Here is a 22,581-nt window from a genome sequence, read left to right as displayed (position 1 = left end):
ATAGAAGGAAGGAAAAAATAGACATACACCTTGAGGAAATGGAGGCAATGGAGAAGGGAAGAGGAAGAGGGTTTAGAACAATGTACAAGTACATTGAGAAAGAGATTGTTTATGGTGCAATTAATTAAGATGTAGAAAGGAAGGAAAGAGGAAAACAGTGAGACTGGACCGTGCAGAATTTCTCTGAGTAGGAAGAAGAGACGGTGGGGGAACATGGTTGGTTCAGACAGTTTTCTGCCACCAGGTGGCATCATCAACTCAAGACAGTTTGGATGCTATGGGTTAGTACGGGTTACTATGCGTTAATGGGTTAGTAGAGGGAGGGTCAAAATGAAATGGCTTTTGGATTAAGAAGTGGAAAGCAGTGTATGAGCAACCATTCAAAATTTATTATAGCAAGAAATACACATGTAACAACTCAGTTCTTACATTGATAGTGCTTCTTAGGAAAAACAATTACATTATGTGTGTATCTAAAACTATTAGTTAAAGCTTGTTTAAAAGCTATTGTTTTCCTTAACATTAACATTCATATTATGGCTTTTGAAAAAAGTATTTTTCTCCACAAATTTTGTCAGCAAAATGAAACAAAGTGAATCATATACTAAAACAGAGTTGATATAAGTAATGAAGATGGCAACAGAGTTTTTGAGTTGTACTAAAATTTGGATTGAATGACCCAGGAAGCTATACCCTCCAGAAAAAGAAAAATATATTTCACTTCTGTCCTATAAGATGTCAGGTTCAATGAGTCAATAATTGACTGAGTAGTAAATGCACATAACTCAATGGATAAGTTTACTATAGTGGACACATGGGTCATGCCTATTTCAGAATATCATGTTAGGCAGTGATGTTTGATAGTGCATGTATTAGTCTGAAAAGTGAATATCTAAAATATCAGTTTTACAATGAGGTAAATGTGAATTTTACCCATATATTCTCCATCAACTCCATTTACATGATTTAATAATTTTGAAAGAAGTATTTTAGATCATGTTATAAAATACATATATATACTTTCATTTTTGGTGAGGAAGATTAGCCATGAGCTAACATCTGTTGCCAATCCTCCTCTTTTTGTTGAGGAAGATTGACCCTGGGCTAACATCCATGCCCATCTTCCTCTACTTCATATGTGGGATGCCTGCCACAGCATGGCTTGATAAGTAGTGTGTAAGTCCATGCCCGGGATCCAAACCTGTGAAACCCGAGCCGCGGAAGAGGAGCACACAAACTTAACCACTATGCCACCAGGCCGGCCCCCATAAAATATATTTTTGATATTTATTCCATGTAGGGAAGAACCTTGTGAGATTATTTATCTAAGAATATTTCCTGGTTATCTGCCTGGTGTCAAGTTCTGTGCATGCACTGATAACAAGATAATGAAAAAATATACACAGTCCCCATCTTCATGGTATATAATGATGAAAAAGTAAAGAATTTGGAGTTAGACCTAACTGGTATCTCAGCATGTTGCTTGTTGATCAGGTAATGCTGATCTAATTAATTAGCTTCTCTAATTGTCCATTTATTTAAAAAATATTTATGGAGAATCTCCCATGTGCCCACTGTAGTTTAAGGTGCTGGGCAAACAGGAGTGAATAAAACAGATAAAAATCTTTGACATTAAGGAACTTACATATCAGTTTCTTCATCAGATAAATAACATAATAACAATCTCATTGCAATAAAGATTGAATGAAAAATTGTACGTATAGAGCACTGAGATCAGTTCTAGGAAACAAATTGGCTCCCAATAAAGAGCAGTTCTCTTCTCCTTTGATTAGTGGGTCTTTAGATATTTTTTTCTGCAAAGCCTCCTTTTGTGGGAAGAGAGGGTCTCTGTCTTTCCAGTCTTCGTATTCACATTAGGAACTCAATCAAAGTTTATTGAACTGTTATTACCTGAACAAGTTGTAAGAAATAATACTGGAAATCCAGGCAAGGCACAGAACTTATCTGACAAACTAAGGAGCCTGAGTTCTGTTCTGTAAGCAGTGAGGAACCACTGAAGTGTTTGAATCCAAGATGTTAGGAGTTCAGATTTACAATTTAGAACAATAACTATGGCAGCAGTTAAAGTCGAGGGAGAAAAGAGGAGAGGCATGGAAGAAGTTAGCTGTCTGGGAAAAAAAAAGACCGGCCCATGACTGGAATAGTTTTTGTACTTAGTGTTCTGGGAGTGGGTGATTTTGTTCAGGGAGATCTTGTATAGTGAGAGGAGATGTGGGCAAAGGGCAGAACTCCAGGGATGATCAAGATGTCCATACAATCCAATTACATAAATGTTACTGAGCACATGCTGTGTGCCACATACTGTTCTAAGTGCTGCAGAAATGGTGGTGAATGGATGGTTGAGGTTTACATGTTAGTGGAGGGAGATAATAAAAAAAGAAACATAATAAAAACCAGAAGAAATATCAGATAATGACAAAGGTTATGCAGAGAGTTGAAAGAGGTGGATGTGAGAGAGTAATTGTAGGGTTCACTTGGATTAGGTGATCACAGAAGCCTCTCAGGGAGATGACGATTGAGATCCATCTGCCAAGAAGGAGCCAGGCCTAAGAAAATCAAGAGAAAGTCCACTTTGGGCAGAAAGATATATAGGGGTGAGCAGAGAAAAGAGAGCTGACCAAGAGGACTGAGAAAGAGCAGCCAGAGTGATAGAAGGTAAAGGAGTTTGGTCTTGCTGTCCAAGCTGAGAGAAGAAAGAGTTCAAAGAAAGAGTGGTCAACACTGTCAAATCGGAAAAATCAAGTTAAAAAAAGCCCATAAGTTATCAATTAGATTTGTTAATTGATGACTTTAGTGAGAGGAAAGAAGAGAGAGAACTAACATTTATTATCACCTGCAATGTATACGTAGCTGGGTTAAATTACATTTTATGTAACTGTTTATTTTAATCTTCACAACAGCAATAATATTACTATATTCACAATGCAGATGAAAGGACCTAGAATCAGAGATGTTAAATATATTGCTCAAGGTCAAGCAGCTAATAAGCTGGTATATGAACCCAGTTCTGTTTAACTACAAAACTCTAAGTATCTCCAACATGAGTGGTGGCGAAAGAAGGAGGATTGCAGGATGCAGTTTAGAAAGGTGGAGATTAGGACAGAAAGGAAGTGAATGTTTTATGTACATAATACTTTCATGAAATTTGACCCTGAAAGAAAGGCTATGGAGTAGGGGCAATGAGCTATTTGACTTTCTGGATTAAATGTTTCATTAACAAATAATATTTGAGATAGAAATAAAACTATAAAAGGCCCTGAAGAACAAGAGAAAGTTCTTATTTTTATTTTATCCTGTATCGGCGGTTGATAAACTATAGTCTGTGAACCAAATCCAGCCTGCTGTCTGTTTTTCTAAGTCAAGTTTTATTGGAACATGGCCACAGTCATCCGTGGACACACTGTCAATGGCTGCTTTTGCACTACATTGATGGAGTGGAGTGATTGAAACAGAGATTGCATGGCCCACATACCCTAAAATATTTCCTTTCTGGCTGTTTATAGAAAAAGTTTACCTACCCTAATCTCATAGGGAAAAAGTAGAGTCGTTGCAAGTTGCTTGAAAAATGAAATGGGTTATGTGGAACATATAAAATGGTTTATGTATGAACAAGATTAATGTGATTATTGATGTAGGACGAATTTGTAGGAAAATATGGTACTATTTCAGGAAAGAAGTTTCGGGAACCTCACCAAGGTGGGAATGGGCAGAAAAGGATAGATGTGGACTTGGGAGCTGATGGAATGTGGGAGTTGGAGAACATTGAGGGCTGACCTAAAGAGCCTGGGTGAATGAATGCGGAAACAGGCAAGTTAAGAAAGGAAAACAGTACAGGGGAAGATGCAGAATTATATTTTAGAAATGTGTAATGCAATAAATGTAGCATGGTGAAAAGAACATAGAATTCAGACCCAAGAGACCTGGGTTTGAGTCCTAGCTCTCCCAATTGTGCACGTGTAACATTGGGAAAATAAACTTTTCCAGCCTGTTTCCTTATATGTAATAAAATAATAATAATGTTGTCTGCCTTCCAGGGTTTTGGTGAGGTCAAAATGAGACGCCATGTACTTAGCATTGTGCTTGCGACATACTAGGTAATTGTAATGATAATAAGCTATTGTTATTATTGTCCATAAAGTTGTTATATTTCAAAATACCATAGAAATTAGGCCATCATTACAAGTATTATATTACATTAAAGTAGATTTAATTTTCATTTTTGTCAAAAGTGAAACTTTAGTTTGACTTTGGCCTATTTCTTCTTCTTATTCAATCATCTTTTTTTATATTTCCTCAATAGACAGACAATTCCTCATGTACAAGCTCAGGTAGGAAGCTTTCTAGCATAACATCAATTTCCTTGGCACTGAAGAATAAATTAAAATGATTCATTAGCATTACAGAATTATTTATTGTAATTGGTATCACTTTAATAGAATTATATGATGTGATCAGATTATTCTCTTCTGAAAAATTAGTATTCCAATTTCACATTTATTTTTATTTTTAATAAGTGCTTCAACTTCACTATTTGCCTTTCGATAGCTATCCCAGGACATAATTAGATTCACATAGTTACCTACCTAGTCACCCAAGAATTCCTCTAGGCAAATTTTTCCTCTCTTTGCCATTCTAATCCTTACAGATCATTCTATATGGTTTTTATATATTATCCACCAATCAAATGACAAAATCAAAGTTAAATAAAGCAAAACAACTCTTTTTTATGTAAATGTCAATGAAGAGGTCTTGTGCATACGCGAATGGTCATAATTACAGTTTAAAGACTTGGGAAATATTGTACAGACACAGAGCTTCCCCACCCCCCACCCCCCACCGCATATAATCAGTTTTAGCTATCAAATTTTTAGGAAGTAAAAAGGAAAGCCTTTTCTTCCCTACTTGATTTAGAAACTAATTGAGAATTAGATGCAAGAGTCTAATAGCTGGGTCAATTTTATTACTGATGAAAACTAGGTGTGCCTAGTTTAGCTTAGATGCAAGTAAATGGACCTTATAATACTTCTTATTAAATTGAACTTGAGCATTGCCACTTAAGAGAGGGGTGAAAGGCCAAGGGTTTCAATGTAGCAAAAGTTTCTCCACCTGGAAACATTAAGAGTAGGGAATAAATATTTACCTATAACATCACTTTGTTCTTAGAACTCTTCCTTACAATTAGACATATGTGAGTAGAAGAGCAGAAGGCTAAATGCCCCCAGGTTATTCCGAAGCGAAGGAATGCAGTGTTTATCCCAATCCATTTTGATATCAAGTTTCCCTCAAAATCTTATTATTTATTTATTTATTTATTTTTTAATTTTTTGTTTATTGCAGTAACATTGGTTTATAACATTGTAAAAGTTTCAGGTGCACATCATTGTACTTCTATTTCTGCATAGATTACATCATGTTCACCACCAAAATACTAATTACAACCCATCACCACACACATGTACCGAATTATCCCTTTCAACCTCCTCCCTCCCCCCTTCCCCTCTGGTAACCACCAATCCAATCTCTGTCCCTATGTGTTTGTTTATTGTTGTTATTATCTACTACTTAATGAAGGAAATCATACGGTATTTGACCTTCTCCCTCTGACTTATTTCACTTTGCATTATACCCTCAATGTCCATCCATGTTGGCACAAATGGCTGGATTTCATCGTTTCTTATGGCTGAGTAGTATTCCATTGTGTATATATACCACAGCTTCTTTATCCATTCGTCCCTTGATGGGCACTTAGGTTGCTTCCAAGTCTTGGCTATTGTGAATAACGCTGCAATGAACACAGGGCTGCGTGTACCTTTGCAAATTGGTGTTTTCAAGTTCTTTGGATAAATACCCAACAGTGGGATAGCTGGATCATAAGGTAGTTCTATCCTTGATTTTTTGAGGAATCTCCATACTGTTTTCCATAGTGGCTGGACCAGTTTGCACTCCCACCAGCAGTGTATGAAACTTCCCTTCTCTCCACATCCTCTCCAACACATGTTGTTTCCTGTCTTGTTAATTATAGCCATTCTGATGGGCGTGAGGTGATATCTCATTGTAGTTTTGATTTGTATTTCCCTGATATTTAGTGATTTTGAACATCTTTTCATGTGTCTGTTGGCCATCTGTATATCTTCTTTGGAGAAATATCTGTTCAGGTCTTTTGCCCATTTTTTAATTGGGTTGTTAGTTTTTTTGTTGTTGAGATGCATGAGTTCTTTATGTATTTTGGAGATTAAACCCTTATCAGATGTATGGTTTGCAAATATCTTCTCCCAATTGTTAGGTTGTCTTTTCGTTTTGTTGATGGTTTCCTTTGCTGTGCAGAAGCTTTTCAGTTTGATGTAGTCCCATTTGTTTATTTTTTCTATTGTTTCTCTTGCCCGGTCAGATGTGGTGTTTGAAAAGATGTTGCTAAGACCGATGTCGAAGAGCGTACTGCCTATGTTTTCTTCCAGAAGTTTCATAGTTTCAGGTCTTACATTCAAGTCTTTAATCCATTTAGAGTTAATTTTTGTGTATGGTGTAAGGTAAGGGTCTACTTTCATTTTTTTGCATGTGGCTATCCAGTTTTCCCAACACCATTTGTTGAAGAGACTTTCTTTTCCCCATTGTATGTTCTTGGCTTTTTTGTCAAAGATTAGCTGTCCATAGACGTGTGGGTTTATTTCTGGGCTTTCGATTCTATTCCATTGATCTGTGTGTCTGTTTTTGTGCCAGTACCATGCTGTTTTGGTTACTATAGCTTTGTAGTATATTTTGAAGTCAGGGAGTGTGATACCTCCAGCTTTGTTCTTTTTTCTCAGGATTCCTTTAGCTATTCGGGGTCTTTTGTTGTTCCATATAAATTTTAGGATTCTTTGTTCTATTTCTGTGAAAAATGTTGTTGGAACTTTGATAGGGATTGCATTGAATCTATAGATGGCTTTAGGAAGTATGGACATCTTAACTATGTTAATTCTTCCAATCCAAGAGCACGGAATATCTTTCCATTTCTTTGTGTCTTCTTCAATTTCTTTCGGCAATGTTTTATAGTTTTCCGTGTACAGATCTTTCACCTCTTTGGTTAAGTTTATTCCTAGGTATTTTATTCTTTTTGTTGCAATTGTAAATGGGATGGTATTCTTAATTTCTCTTTCTGCTACTTCGTTGTTAGTGTACAGAAATGCAACTGATTTTTGTATGTTGATTTTGTATCCTGCAACTTTACCATATTCGTTTATTACTTCTAAAAGTTTTCTGGTGGATTCTTTAGGGTTTTCTATATATAAAATCATGTCATCTGCAAATAGTGACAGTTTCACTTTTTCCTTTCCAATTTGGATCCCTTTTATTTCTTTCTCTTGCCTGATTGCTCTGGCTAGGACTTCCAATACTATGTTAAATAGGAGTGGTGACAGTGGGCATTCTTGTCTGGTTCCTGTTCTTAGAGGGATAGCTTTCAGTTTTTCACCATTGAGGATGATATTAGCTGTGGGTTTCTCATATATGGTCTTTATTATGTTGAGGTACTTTCCTTCTATACCCATTTTATTCAGAGTTTTTATCATAAATGGATGCTGGATCTTGTCAAATGCTTTCTCTGCATCTATTGAGATGATCATGTGATTTTTATTCTTCATTTTATTAATGTGGTGTATTACATTGATTGATTTGCGAATGTTAAACCATCCCGGCATACCTGGAATAAATCCCACTTGATCATGGTGTATAATCTTTTTAATGTATTGTTGTATGCGATTTGCTAGTATTTTGTTGAGGATTTTCGCATCGATGTTCATCAGTGATATTGGCCTGTAATTTTCTTTTTTTGTGTTGTACTTGTCTGGTTTTGGTATCAGGGTAATGTCAGCTTCATAGAATGAGTTAGGGAGCTTCCCCCCTCCTCAATTTTTTGGAAGAGATTGAGAAGGATAGGGATTAAGTCTTCTTTGAATGTTTGGTAGAATGCACCAGGAAGCTGTCTGGTCCTGGACTTTTATTTTTGGGGAGGTTTTTGATTACTGTTTCGATCTCCTTACTGGTGATTGGTCTATTCAAATTCTCTACTTCTTCTTGATCCAGTTTTAGAAGGTTGTATGATTCTAAGAATTTATCCATTTCTTCCAGATTGTCGAATTTGTTGGCATATAGCTTTTCATAGTATTCTCTTATAATCTTTTGTATTTCTGAGGTGTCTGTTGTAACCTCTCCTCTTTCATTTCTGATTTTACTTATTTGTGCCTTCTCTTTTTTTCTTGGTGAGTCTAGCTAAAGGTTTGTCAATTTTGTTGATCTTTTCAAAGAACCAGCTCTTGGTTTTATTAATTTTTTGTATTGTTTTTTTGGTCTCTATTTCATTTATTTCTGCTCTGATTTTTATTATTTCCCTTCTTCTACTGATTTTGGGCTTTGTTTGTTCTTCTTTTTCCAGTTCCTTTAGGTGCATTGTTAGATTGTTTATTTGAGATTTTTCTTGTTTGTTGAGATAGGCCTGTATCGCTATAAACTTCCCTCTTAGAACCGCTTTTGCTGTATCCCATAAATTCTGGCATGTCGTATTTTCATTTTCATTTGTCTCCAGGTATTTTTTGATTTCTTCTTTGATTTCTTCGTTAACCCAGTCGTTGTTCAGTAGCATTTTGTTTAATCTCCATGTATTTGTGGCTTTTCTGATTTTCTTCCTATAGTTGATTTCTAGTTTCATACCGTCGTGGTCAGAAAAGATGCTTGGTATTATTTCAATCTTCTTAAATTTATGGAGACTTGTTTTGTGGCCTAATATGTGATCAGTCCTGGAGAATATTCCCTGTGCATTTGAAAAGAACGTGTATTCTTCGGTTTTTGGATGGAATGCTCTGTATATATCTACTAGGTCCATCTGTTCTAGTGTGTCGTTTAAGGCCAATGTTTCCTTATTGATCTTCTGTTTGGATGATCTATCCGTTGGTGTAAGTGGAGTGTTAAAGTCCCCTACTATTATTGTGTTACTGTCTATTTCTGTTTTTATATCTGTTAATAATTGCTTTATATATTTGGGTGCACCTACATTGGGTGCGTAGATATTTACAAGTGTTACATCCTCTTGTTGGATTGTTCCCTTGATCATTAAGTAATGCCCTTCTTTGTCTCTTTTTACAGTTTTTGTTTTAAAGTCTATTTTGTCTGATATGAGTACTGCTACCCCAGCTTTCTTTTCATTGCCATTTGCGTGGAGTATCTTTTTCCATCCCTTCACTTTCAGTTTGTGAGCATCTTGAGGTCTGAAGTGTGTCTCTTGTATGCAGCATATATATGGGTCTTGTTTTTTTATCCAATCAGCCACCCTATGCCTTTTAATTGGAGCATTTAGTCCATTGATGTTTAAAGTAGCTATTGATAAGTATGTACTTACTGCCATTTTTTAACTTTTTTTTTTTTTCTCAGTGTTTTAGTAGTCCTTCTCTGTTCCTTACTTCTTCTATACAGAATTGATGGTCACTTTAGTTTGACCTCTGTCTGAAAGCTCTACTCTTTAACTCCCCTCCTCCCTCCTTTTATGTTTTTGATATCATATCTAACCTCTTTTTTGTGCATTTGTAGCCATTACGTTCTAATCGTGGAAATAGATAATTTTTCCTATTTGTGGTCTTCTCTTTTCCCCTTAAATCAGTCCCTTTAACATTTCTTGTAGCACTGGTTTCTTGGTGACAAACTCCTTTAATTTTTGCTTATCTGGGAAAATTTTGATCTCTCCTTCCATTTAGAATGATAACCTTGCTGGGTAGAGTATTCTTGGCTGTAAGTTTTTTCCTTTTAGCACTTTAAATATATCGTGCCATTCTCTTCTAGCCTGTAAGGTTTCTGCTGAGAAGTCAGCTGATAGCCTTATGGGGTTTCCTTTGTATGTAACTTGACATTCTCTTGCGGCTTTTAGGATTCTCTCTTTATCTTTAATGCTGGACATTTTGATTATGATGTGTCTTGGTGTGGGCCTCTTTGGGTTTATCTTGTTTGGGGCTCTCTGTGCCTCCTGTACCTGGATATCTGTTTCCTTCCTTAGGTTAGGGAAGTTTTCATCTATTATTTCTTGAAATAGATTCTCTGCCCCCTTGTCTCGCTCTTCTCCTTCCGGGACACCTATAACACGGATGTTAGTGCGCTTGATGTTGTCCCAGAGGTCCCTTAGACTGTCCTCACTCTTTTTAATTCTTTTCTCTTTTACCTGTTCAGCTTGGGTAATTTCTTCTAGTCTTTCTTCCAGCTCACAGATCCGTTCTTCTGTATCCTCTACTCTGCTTTTGAGTCCCTCTAATGAATTTTTCATTTCCAGTATTGTATTTGTCATTTCTGATTGGTTCTTTTTTATATCTTCCATTTCTTTGTTGACATTCTCACTGAGTTCATCTATTCTTCTCCCCAGATCAGTGAGCATCCTTAACACTCTTAGTTTGAACTCTCTGTCAGGTAGGTTGCTCATTTCTGTTTCACTTAGTTCCTTTTCTGGGGTTTTGTCCTGTTCCCTTACTTGGAATGTATTCTTTTGCCTCCTCATTTTGCCTCTTTCCCTGTGCTTGTGTCTACGTATTAGGTAGGTCAGCTACGTCTCCTGCTCTTGGATAGGTGACCTTATGTAAGTGATGCCTTAGGAGGCTTCCAGTGTGCTTCCCTCAGTTCTCAATGTTCCAGGGGTGGCCCCTATGTGGGCTACGTGTGTCCTTCTATTGTGGCCTGTTAGCTCTTCCTATAGGCTCCCAGGGAGGCTGAGTTATGCTCCTGGCCAGCTGTTGTAATGCTCAGCTGCTTGTAGTTGTTGTGGGCCCTTCAGTCTCTTTATCAGGTGTGGGGCACCCCAGCACAGTTGGCTGTAAGTTCTAATACCACATTTGTGTTGCAGTATTTCTTTTAACTGAGTAGGCCCCCAGTGTGGCAGGTTGTTAGGCTCAGGGCCTTACAATTGCTGCAAGCCTCTAGCCTATTATGTCTCTTGTCAGCTCTCTGAGGATTGCAGCTGGGTGGGGCTGGCCTCAGGCACAGGAACACCCAATTGTTTCAGGCTTTGGAAGGTGGGGCAAACCTCCTATGTGGGTCTTTGAGAAGCACAAGTCTTCTGCAGCTGACAAGCCCTGTTGCCCACAGGTCCACACACACAGTCAACACAGTCCTGCCCCGTGTGAGCTCCCCGACCTCCCCAAGCAGACCCAGTCTCTCCACGGCAGGAGCCCCACACACTCCGCCACCGCCCCACACTCTCCACCCGCTCCTTGTGCACACCCTGCCCCGCTCAAGTCGGCTCAGTTGCCAGGCTGCAGAGAATCCAGTCACCAATCTATGCAGGCCCACACATTGCCTGAGGGCTTGTTGTTGGGTGGGGCCAGTCTCTAGGGTGGGCTGCCTGCCCTGGCTGAGCTGGATTAAATCGGTGCTCTAGTGGGTGGGGCAGACCCTGGGCTAGCAGGCCTCAGGGAGAACTCCAATGGCGTCTGTGTCAGCACGCCCACACCAGGCCACAACAATGGCCGCCGCCAATGTCCCAGTCCCTGGAGAGGTCTCACCCCTCACCGAGATGCACTCAGGGCCTATTAGGTGAGTCTCTTGTCACCAAAGCACTGTGCACCTTTCTTTCTGGTGATTTTAGGATGCTTTCTGGAACGGGTGAGTTTGTGCGCGGGCCCTTTAAGAGCCAGTTTTAGTTTCTTTGTGAACTGGGTTTTCTGGGGGTACTCCCCAATGTTTTAGTAGCAGGCAAAGTCAGATATTATGCCACTGGTGTCGATTGTGCTGGGTCCACAAAATGCCCACAGCGGGGGGGGAGGGCGCTCCCCGGCTCAGGGCCCCGCGCCTCCAGGGAGGGTGCATACCTGTGAGCTGCTCCCGGCGGCCATGACGCTGGCGGCTTGTGAAGGCGGTGTTTTTCCTCTCCGGAAGGGAGTCTCTGCCTCTTCCACCTCAGTTAGGATTGTCCGTTGTTGCAGGAGTTCCTCTTATCCAGTTTTCAGTTCTGTCTCAGGGGTAATTTTTCCACGAGTAGTTGTAAATTGGCTGTGTCCACGGGAGGAGGTGAGTTCAGAGTCTGCCTACGCCGCCATCTTGACTCCCCCAAAAATCTTATTATTTTTAACCTTCTTTTATCCTGTCTCTTTTGACATGTATCCTCTTATGCTGCAAGTATTTTCAGTTGTCCTGAATTCTGATGTTTTACTGCACCACTGACATTGGTATTTATTTTATTGCTAATCTTTTATCTCTCATACAAACATGATTTAACGTGCAGCATGATTTCACCTTGATGGGTACTCTGGTGGCTCACTGAGCATTCATAGTCTTGCTGTACATGTACATTGCTGTCTTTAGTATATTTTTGTTTATCTTTTTAAGCAATTGGCAGTGGATTTAAGCTTACTGCTGAACTCTTTGTTAATTTCGAATCTTTCTTAGTGCATATATCGGGTTTCTATTTAAAGATTCATTTACCTAACACATATCAAAAAGGATGGTATATTGGCCAAAGTTACAGTCTTTTCTGTATTTTAACAAATAACAATAACCAGGCTTAGAAAAATGATACTTGTAATTTAAAATCTGCTTCAACTTAGCATTATATTCAGTATAATAATGTAATCAATGTCAACTCAATTTCAATTTATGTCACTAGTCTACCTTGTTTCACATGAGGAACCAAATAAAGTACCTGTTCCTGTCTTCTCTGTGGCATCCTGTTGTGAATTCACTCAGAGCCATGAATTTTAACTCTGGTTAAAATCTTGGCTCTGCTGCTGGCCTTAAGGCCATTGGTAAGTTTGCTTCACTTTACTAAGTCTGTCAGTTTTATAAAATGAGGATGATATGAACCTCACAAGGTTGCTGGAGAATGAAATGAGATAATATAGTTAGTATATGTGAAGTATTTGGCATAATGCTTAGCTTGTATAAGACATGCTCAACACATAGTAGACTCCTCAACTTCAATATTTACTCTCCCACTTTTAATGCCACTAGAAGAGAGTACTATATGGGTGATACTTGTTTAGTGAACAGCAGAATGATCCTAAAGATTCCAGGACCCCTTTATATGATAAATCACTCAGCCTAGATGTATGGAGTCTCAGATGGTGAGTAGACACTGGGCTCCAAGTACTAATTCCAACAACAGAGATTGAGAACAAGGAGAGACAGAGAGAAAAAAATAATAGTTGTTGGAAGGTTTATCTGGGAAACTTCTTGTAGAATAGTTGGTTCCATGTCCATACTCTACCCAAGGCAGGAAGTTACTTCATGTTCATCTGCTGTGCATTGCTTTAGTTAAAGCTCTTTGAAGAATAAGAAACAAAACCACATCTTGATATCTCAAATAAAAGTGAGAGTGGAACAGTAGCAGATATTATAAGGATATGAGAGTAAATCTCATTGTCATCCAAGATTATGAAGTGAAGCACAGTCATACCCCATGGAAAAGGAAATGAGGAATTAAGTCCTAGACTGAGGTACTGTCTCTCTCTTTCAGAGGCTACATGGTCTCAAGCTTCTGTCTTCTCTTCTCCTTTCTCTTCTCTCTCCCAATCCACCCTCTGCAACCCCTCTCTCTCCTTCTCTTTCTTTTCTCTCATTCTCTCTCTCCTCTTCTTTTTCTCTCATCTCTCTCTGCTTCTTCTGTCTCTCTCTTTCCCTCTCCCCGCTACAAGCATTTTTCACTTGTATTTGGTTCAAAATACAGTCTTCAAATCAATATATCCTTTCAGCTCATCACTCAAGGATAATTGGCTCTGTCTTTCACTATTTTAATTACACTTCCCAGAGAGGAACTGGTTTGGCCCAGATCACTTTTATTAGCCAATGGCTTGGCCTCCCTGGATGTGAAGCTGAGCGCTTGGGATTGTGCCCATGTGGTATCTATATTAAGCCCCACCTCCCGAGGCTAAAGGAGAAGGTTCATTAGGAAGATATCACTTTCCTAGCACTTCACACAGGATCTGGAATATAGTATGTACTCAGTAAATGTCTGCTGAATACATGAATGATAACACTAAATTCATAGCTTTTGTTACTAAGAATCTCAGCTTTACTAATAATTGACAGCCAATATGTGTCAAGTATTTATCATATTGTTTGATGCACATTCCAATGCGTTCACTCTGTAATCCTGACAACAGTCCTGTGGGAAAATCAGGCAAAGGTAGGTTAAATAACTTGTCTGAGGTTATAGAGCTAGTAAAGAGCAGAGCCAAGTCTCTACCTGGGCACTGTGACTGTAGCATCCACACTCTTGACCTGTACTCTAAACCGGCTCTAACCCTGCACTTTATTTCAGACAATATAAAGTAAGTATATATTGACTTATACTACTATTGATATTTTAGTACTTTTCAGTAGTAGTTAAAAAAAATAAGACAATAGAATTGTATGGCAGCAAATTAATAGACATCAAGAAGGTCAGAGTTTCCTGGCATGCAGTGCAAATGAATGGCTAAAAAGCGTAAAAATTTTGTTCCTAAAAATCTGTTTTCTTTTTTCCCTTTTCTCTACTCTCCCTGGTTATACATCTTTACATTCTCTCCTTTTTTTTTTTTTTGTCTCCATCTTTTTCCTTTTAATATCCATTTCATCCATATCCATTTGACTGTTCAATGTGATGGCTACTCTTGTTGTAGGAACCATTTTTACTCAATTTCTATTCTATAGCCCAGAATCACATATTTTCAATGCCTCTTCAAAGGAGAATATGTGAGTAGAGAGAAGAGCATGGTAGACGAGAGAGGAAAGCCTTTTGTGCAACAAAGAACAAGTCACAATGACAATGTAATCTCAAAGACTCAAAACATTATGTAAAATACCAAGATGATGAAATGAAATAGAAGTTACAATATAGTTCAAATTGAAATTAGACTCACTATTAATGAAAGAAAAACAAACACAGTTCTTTTTTTTTTTTTTTTTTACTAAACTAGTACATTTTTAAAAATGATAATACTCCCTGATGTAGAGGAGGCATAAAGTAGGAGAAGACTGTATTCTAGCCAATAATAGGGTGATATGCATTAAAGGCTTTAATATAGTCATACATTCCTCCTTTTTTGTATTTGTATTTGTAAAGAAAGACAATCTACTGCTTATCATGTCATTTTATTATTATTAAAAACAAAATGGATGATATTAAGGCTGTAGATATCTTTGAAATACTGATACTCCTCAGAATTGGTTTATCTTAATTATCGTTTTGTGATGACACTGACTCTGAAAAACTAAAGTTTGAATCCAGCTACAAAATGAAGGGTTATTTCATAGGTATAAAAAAGTTGATTTCTACTCTTTTTTAGTTTTGTTTTTGATTTAGGAAGTTTTTATTATTTTTGTTTCTCAATATGTTTTCTGTTTCATTTTACTTGTGAGTCATAAGTTAACACAATTCTTACTCTCTCTTTTTTCATTGTCAACATCTTCAGTTCAAGTTGGCAAGATACAAGTTCCTAAAAACGTTGTTGCTCCTTATGAAGACATATTGGAATTATTTAGAGAGATACTTTCTTTATGACTGCAATATTCAAAGAGCTTTTAGTTTGATATTGACTGAACTATATTTAGTCTGTAATCTTCTTTATTATATTTGGTATTTTTATCACTGAAACTGTCAATCAGATTAAATTTGCCCTTGTTAGTTACTATAATGACACTCAGGGAAAACAGTAGCTAAAGGGTCCACAAAGAGTTTATTTAGAAATTTTACCTTGATATGAAAAAGTTCTCTTTTCTGCAAGTTTATAAATTCCTGGAAGCATAATAATCATTTTTATTTGTCTTTATTTCCACAATGCTTTTATTAATACAGGCATGTTGAATAAATTAATGAAATTCCAAGGAGACGTGTCTACAAATTTTTGTCTTTTTGTTGTTCTTTTGTTTCCTCTGTTTAGAAATTAATTTCATGAATTTATGGGTGTTATAATCTCAGAAATTCCTAGTTTAGGAAGTAGAAAATATTGATTTTAGATACCTTTTTATTTTTAGCAACATGTTACTTATCTTCTTTCAAGGACACTCTTCCTCTGGTATTGGAGGACAGACTGTCTCTATCATTTGACTCTTACAAATTATCGTTTAATTTAAGGCAATATAACCATGTTCTGCTCTAGGAAGAATTCTGATATGATAGGAAAATTAACCAAGTACAGTTGTATGTAAAAGATCACTGTAATGATTGAGGTGAACTGATCTAATTGAGGTGAAACTTGATAACAGTTGGTTACTTGGAAAAAGATAAGTGCAAAGCTCCAGGGAGAGTGATCAGGCTAGCCATGTGTAGGGGTCAGTTTTTCCTGATTATGGAAAGAGTGGAAATTGGTGCTTTTCTCTTTTCTTCTGAGTTGTTTGTCTCTTTCCTCCTCTGTATAAGCTTCTCAAAGACAAGGACGGCATCTTTCACTTTGGCACACACTAAGTGAATGTTTTGTGTACTGAACTTGTTGAAGAGGAGAAAGAAAAGGGAGGCAAAATGCTGGAGATATAAAAGATAAGGTCATATTTAGTTTAACTGTAGTTCAAATTGGTCTCCACTCTTGATCCTATGTGATTAAAATAGGGCTTTGAAGATCTTAAGTTTAAAATAGATTGATGTGTTTCCAGCTGTATCTGAGCTGGCTGATCTGGTGCTCACTTGATTTGAACTACACTTGTGGCCAATGGAAAGTGGAGGAAAAGGAAGAGATTTAATAAATACTCCAAGAGGAGAAACTATGCTTGAATGAATTCAGACCCAAAAAAAGACAAAGTGTTAAAATAGGATTCATTTTTATGAAGCAAAAGAGGGGATATAATTCATGTTACTGGAGAAGTTGGAAATAGAGGACTATAATGAGGCAATAAAGTGAATGCAACACGAAGGACATAGCGTGGTGAAAAGGCAGAGCCTTTTTAGTCAGAAAATCTGGGTTCAAGTTCATACTTCCTCCGGTTACTGGTATGACCTTTGCAACCCTCAGTTTTCCCATCTCTAAAGGGAGGAAAAATTAATTTTTTACTGACAGCGTTATTATCATGATGATTGAATGTAATAATACATGTCTTCTTTTTTAGGGATTGTTTGAATTTAAGAACCTGAAATTTATTTATTAACTCAAATAAAATAGGGATATATTTTAGAGTACAGGGAAATTAATTGCTAATCAATAGAAGTATAGCCTAGTTCATAAAAATTTTAAAGTCACTGTGACTATACTCTCTTTCTCTCTCTCTCTCTCTCTCTCTCCCCCTGGGATCTCGTCATCTATCATCAACTCATTTCTCTGAATTCCTGTGCCATCATTCCTTTATGATGGTTTTGGCCAAGAGTAACAAAAAACCTGATTACAAGAGGCTTATACAACAAGGGATTCATTATCTTATATAACAAGATGTTTGGAGGTAGAACAGATCCAAGGTTGGTAATTCAACAGCTCAGCTCTTTTATCATGGACCTAGTTCTTCTCATCGTTATACTTTTCTACTTCAGCCTGCAGGCATATCCTCTTAAACTGGCCACTTCCAGGGTCCCCAGATAGATACCTCAATCTCAGGCATCAGCTGTCTTCAAGGAGAAAAAGGGCTGTTCTTTCTTGTACATTTCTTTTTAAGAGCAAAGACTACTCATTAAGTATATGCAGGCAATAATCTTATTTGTAAACTACACAGCATTATACAAATAATTTTAAAGTTATTCATGAAATATTCAAATGGAGATATTCTGAAGATGCAAAGTATGAAATCAGATAAAAGGATAGAAAAAAATCCAAGTTTCATTCTGGGACATACTTTATTGATAGATCAGAAATTATACAGTCATGTGTAAACTGTTAAATTTGTAGAAATTTTATTCATTTAAAATACCTTCCATATTAAAGTTTATTATAGTAGTTGCTATAGTGAACACTAAATTGAATAAATAATATATCTAAAAATCTTGCAGAGGCAATCAGAAATATACAAAAATAAGAATGACGCAAAGCCAACTGTAAGTGGCAGGGGGAAGACTAACAAGGTCTACCTTAATATGAGGAAGGGAATTGAGGAAAACTTCATAAAGAAGTGACATTTGACCTCTAGAAGTTGGGATAGAGAAAGGCTACACATACAAGGGAAACAGTAAGCATAGACTTGCAAAAAGCAGAATTGTAAATGCATGCATAATGTTAGGGGATCATGAGAAGTTTCATTTTACAAGAGCAATGAAAATAACAATAACATTTAGGCTGAATTTGATCATGGAATGCCCTGAGGGTCAGGCTAAGAAGTTTCAGCTGAACAGTTGGAAGCCAGAAATCATTGATTATTTAAGGGAGACAGTAAGCTGTGCTTTGGGAAAAGGAATTGGTCTGCAGTATGTGGGGGAACTTGGAGCTCTGAAGACTCTCTACAATAGTCTGAACAAATATGTAATTTCAACCAGAGTTGAATGGGAATGAAAATGAAAGCTCAAATCCATGAGACAGCTCCAAGTTGTGAAGCTGTATAACTTAATCACCTGGATATAAGGAAAAGGTAACTAAAATTTTTGAACTTTAGGAATTGGAAAAAAATGCCTTTATCAGAAATATGACAGAGGGAGGAGAAATTTGTTTGGAACATGCAATGAGTTGTTCAGATTTGAATCCAATGCATTTGAGATATCAACGAGACTTCAGTTGCAAACACTGGGGAAATTCAGGTCTGAAGTTTGAAAGAAAATTTGACTAAATTAAGACATTCGATATCATCATCATATTGTAATATACAAGAATATAGGAGAGGAAAAAAGTGAAAATCAAAACATATTTGTGAGATGAAACGAAATAAAAACTGGTTAATTTCTCATAATAATATATATTGTTGTAACAGTATCATATATTTACAGTTTCTGCATGAATTTACATGTCTTGTCTTAATTGATTCTCTCAGAAACATGTCCCAAATGTGCTAGTACTATTGTTTTATAGTTTGTGAGACTGATGTTCAAAGAGGTTAGACAATTTGCCCCAAATCAAGCAGTCAGAAAGCAGAGAAATTGGAATTGGAATATCTGTGCTTACCTTTAGACGCAAAATTTCACCTTTAGTAATTTATAATTAACTGAAGTTAGTACAAAATCTTTGGATTCTAAAAATGTCATTATTATATAAGTGAAATAAATATGAACGCATATGAGATCCAGTAGTAATATTCAGGAATTCTATATTCAATTAAATAGTCTAAACATCTTCACTGTTCTCTAGACTCCATCAAATTTTGAATCAATCAAAGTTTTCTCATTCTGATTTTATGCAGTATCGGGATAAAATGAATGGGTTGTTGTGAGAATTCAGGCAAATATGTAACCAAATTGCCATGAACTAAGGCTTAAGAGGTAGCACCTGTGAATACCTGCAGCTGGCAAATCAAACCAACCAAATATTTCATGGATTTTACTAAAAATTCAAAGTTTAAAAGCCCCTCATTAGGCAAATGATAAATAAATTTTAATAAAAAACAAGAGCATCACTTTGCTTTCATGTTGCTCTTTTCCAAAATCCCAAAGGGTTAGAAACTCAGTAGTATACCTGTGTTCAACATTAATTTGTTTGTAAGGACATCTGTGCCTTCTGCTTTGCTTATTTGCATATTAAGTTACTGTATTGACAAAATTTGACTACTCAAGCAGCAGATGCCATTTTTAGTGTTTTGCGTCAATATTTTTAACCCCTTGGGTTTCTACTTTATGCCACTTATTTACAAATATATATATACATATATATACACACACACACACACACACATATACATATACACAAATACATATATACCTATGTCAGTAGGGTGTTTATTCCTTAAAATAAAACAGTATTTTTCCTCATTACTTACAGATAGATAGAGAGATAGAGAGAGAGAGAGATAGGTCATTTGCTCCTTAAAATAAAACCATATTTCTCTCCACCTTTTCGTTGGAGATGGCCCTTCTTTACTAAGGTCTATAGAAGACCTTAATAGGCTGCTTGTAATAGCAGTATGTGGGAAACAGGGTGGTTAATTCAGCGAATATTATTAGTTTATGAATATTCATTAAATTTGTTTTTAAGCAGCAATTCTACTTTGTAAATGGTTGCAGCTAGAAAAAGCTCTAATTAGAGGAATTAATTAGGACTTGGAAAGGTGAACAGGGATTTGTGGGCATTTGGAAGGGGTATTTTCTCAACAGGAGACAAATACCTCCCGGGGAGCTTGCAATACAGTTTGCAAGTACAGCAGGTAAAAGAGAATGGTGAATTTCACGCCTTAAGGCACAGGAGAGGGGAGGTGTGTTGTTCAAGTTAGCACAAGATATCTTGCAGATCACAATACATCTAGGTCTTTTCTTGGTGGAATTCATCTTTTAAAAGATCTTGTTACCAACACTCAAAACCTACATTTAACTCCAGTAAAAAGTTAAACCCAGTTAAACAAGAATAATCTGACTATGGAAACAATTTTCCGTAGTCAGAGTGGTGCTTCTTTCCCTCTCAGTTATCTCCATAATATCCTTGCCACCAGAAACCCAAAGGAAGCAGCTGCTCTGAATATGTACAAACAAAAGAAGCTGTTACTATAGCAACCATAGAACTCTGGAAAAGCTCTCTCTTTAACACTAGCCAATCCCTCCTCTTCCCCCTCCCTCCTTTCCTTTTGTGCACCAGTACAGACTGCCTTTGGACAGATATGGTGATTGTGATTTGACTGCACCTGAGGGTGCCAGAGTGAACAGTTCAGCTTGCATTTACACTTTGCAAGAGCTAGAAGACTTGCTCCTGGCCAAAGCTTATGAAAAGGCTACAGAAATTGACATGGAGAACCTGGTTGCTTCATCCCCTAACTTTTCTTTATTCTCCTTTAAAAAATACTACGGGCCTCTCTCATTCTCTACTTGATGAAGTAATGATGTCTCTTTCACTTCTGCCTTTCGTTTCAGTTTTCATCCCTAGCCCATATCCATGCCCATGAGCCAAATGCAGCATGACTGAAGGCAATCTGTGGACTGCTGATTCCACGGTTGCTAATGAAGTGGATGAAAGATAGGACAGTTTGGCTTCAGAGGTAAATGGGTGATGCTAGGTGTTGTGTTTCTCCATATGGTAGAAAATACGTCACAGTTTATCAAAATTAAACCCAGCTTCACAAAACCTGTCCCAAATAATTAAAATTCGAGTCATTTCATCTCAATTTTAATGTTCTATAAAGTTTTGTTTTGATTAATCTACCAACAATATCTTTCATTTACTTTTATATCTCTTGGTAGTCAGCCTTCAATTTACTAATTGATTGTACTCCCAAATTAGTTTTTAAATCAATAATTTAGGTACTTAAAATTAGTTTTTAAGTCAGTAATTTAAAACTTGGAACATATTTTGACGTGGATACTATCTGCTATCTTGCTAACACAAATCATGGCTATCTTGTTAACACAAATCTATTTATCCCTCATGTCACTTAAATATTTTATCTTGGCAAGGAAATGTTGTAGGATACTATTTTACTTTTAAATGTATAGCATGGCCCTTTATAAATAAACCTCGAGATCCAACAACACCTTGAAGTAGGCTTTCTAACTGGGCCTAACTCTGTTAAAATTTGTTCACATTTAAATCCTGCATTAAAAAAGCGATGAATGGGAAATAGTCTTATCAGTTATTAAAACATATTTTAAAACTTTATAAATAAAACTATGAAAACAGGTCAACAGGACAAGATAAAACATTCAGAAGACCCGATAACTTATGAGGTTTTAGTATATGATGAAAGCAGCTTTCCAAGTCTGTGGGAAAGGGATGGATTCATTAACAAATGGTGAGGGCACAATTTGAGTAACCATCTGGGGAAAAAAAATGGATGTACATCTTAAATCTTACATCATAACAAATTCTGAAGTGGACAATTGTTAAACGTAAAACAATGAAACTACAATCATAGTAAAGACCTTGGAAAAAAGATATTCAGAACCTGAAAAAACACTTTTTGCCTATCAGGTTGAAAAAGAATTGTATGTGTATGGTGTTGAGAAGGGTGTGGAGACCAAACACTCTCATCTATTGCTGGCGGGAATATAAATTGGAAAACTTCTATAAAGGACAATTCAAGTATAGCTTTTGTAATTTCAAATATACATATCCTTTAATTGAGTAATTTCACTTCTAGAAATGCATCTTGCAGGTACAATTAGACACACTAGGAATGACAAGATTATATGGTTATTCATTGCAGCAAAAATTAGAAATTATATTTATGCCTATGAATATAATATGGGTTAAATAAATTATTTTACAGCCATATGATAAGAGGCAGCCATTAGAGAGACAGAGAGAGAGAGAGAGAGAAGATCCTCATAAACTCTTTATAATCTGATAGGGAACAATCATAAAGATCAATTGTTAAATTTTTGAAAAGCAAAGTGAAGAACAATGTATAAAGCATTATACGTTTTGTGCAAAAATAAAAATGATGACTGCTTGTGTGTATGTGTGTGCATGTAATTTGCCTAGAACATCTCTGAAAGGACACACACACACACACAAACACACTAGAAACATGAAAAGTCTCTAGAGAGGTCGCTGGGTGGCTGGGTAACAATAGATGGGAGGGAGACTTCATTTTATA

At 36.7% G+C, this 22,581-nt stretch overlaps 1 protein-coding gene across 7 annotated transcripts in view; it reads left to right on the top strand.

The window, feature by feature from the left end:
- The window catches only part of KCNH7 (potassium voltage-gated channel subfamily H member 7), a 495,283-nt gene that overhangs the window by 71,774 nt on the left and 400,928 nt on the right, over positions 1 to 22,581 (top strand). The window contains exon 1 of one of the 7 annotated variants that reach the window (XM_087435299.1): positions 11,453 to 11,562. The exons of 5 other annotated variants lie outside the window; for them this stretch is intronic. In XM_087435299.1, the coding sequence (XP_087291425.1) occupies positions 11,505 to 11,562 (58 nt within the window). In that variant the 5' untranslated portion in view covers positions 11,453 to 11,504. Of the gene's footprint in view, positions 1 to 11,452; positions 11,563 to 11,594; positions 12,771 to 22,581 lie in introns of those variants that run through there. One more of the 7 variants, XM_087435301.1, reaches the window with a different exon arrangement.

Source organism: Ceratotherium simum, chromosome 9 (genome assembly GCF_057802395.1).
Source record: "Ceratotherium simum simum isolate JZ-2026a chromosome 9, ASM5780239v1, whole genome shotgun sequence".
Lineage (NCBI taxonomy): Eukaryota > Metazoa > Chordata > Mammalia > Perissodactyla > Rhinocerotidae > Ceratotherium > Ceratotherium simum.
This window is presented reverse-complemented; position numbering and strand designations above follow the sequence as displayed.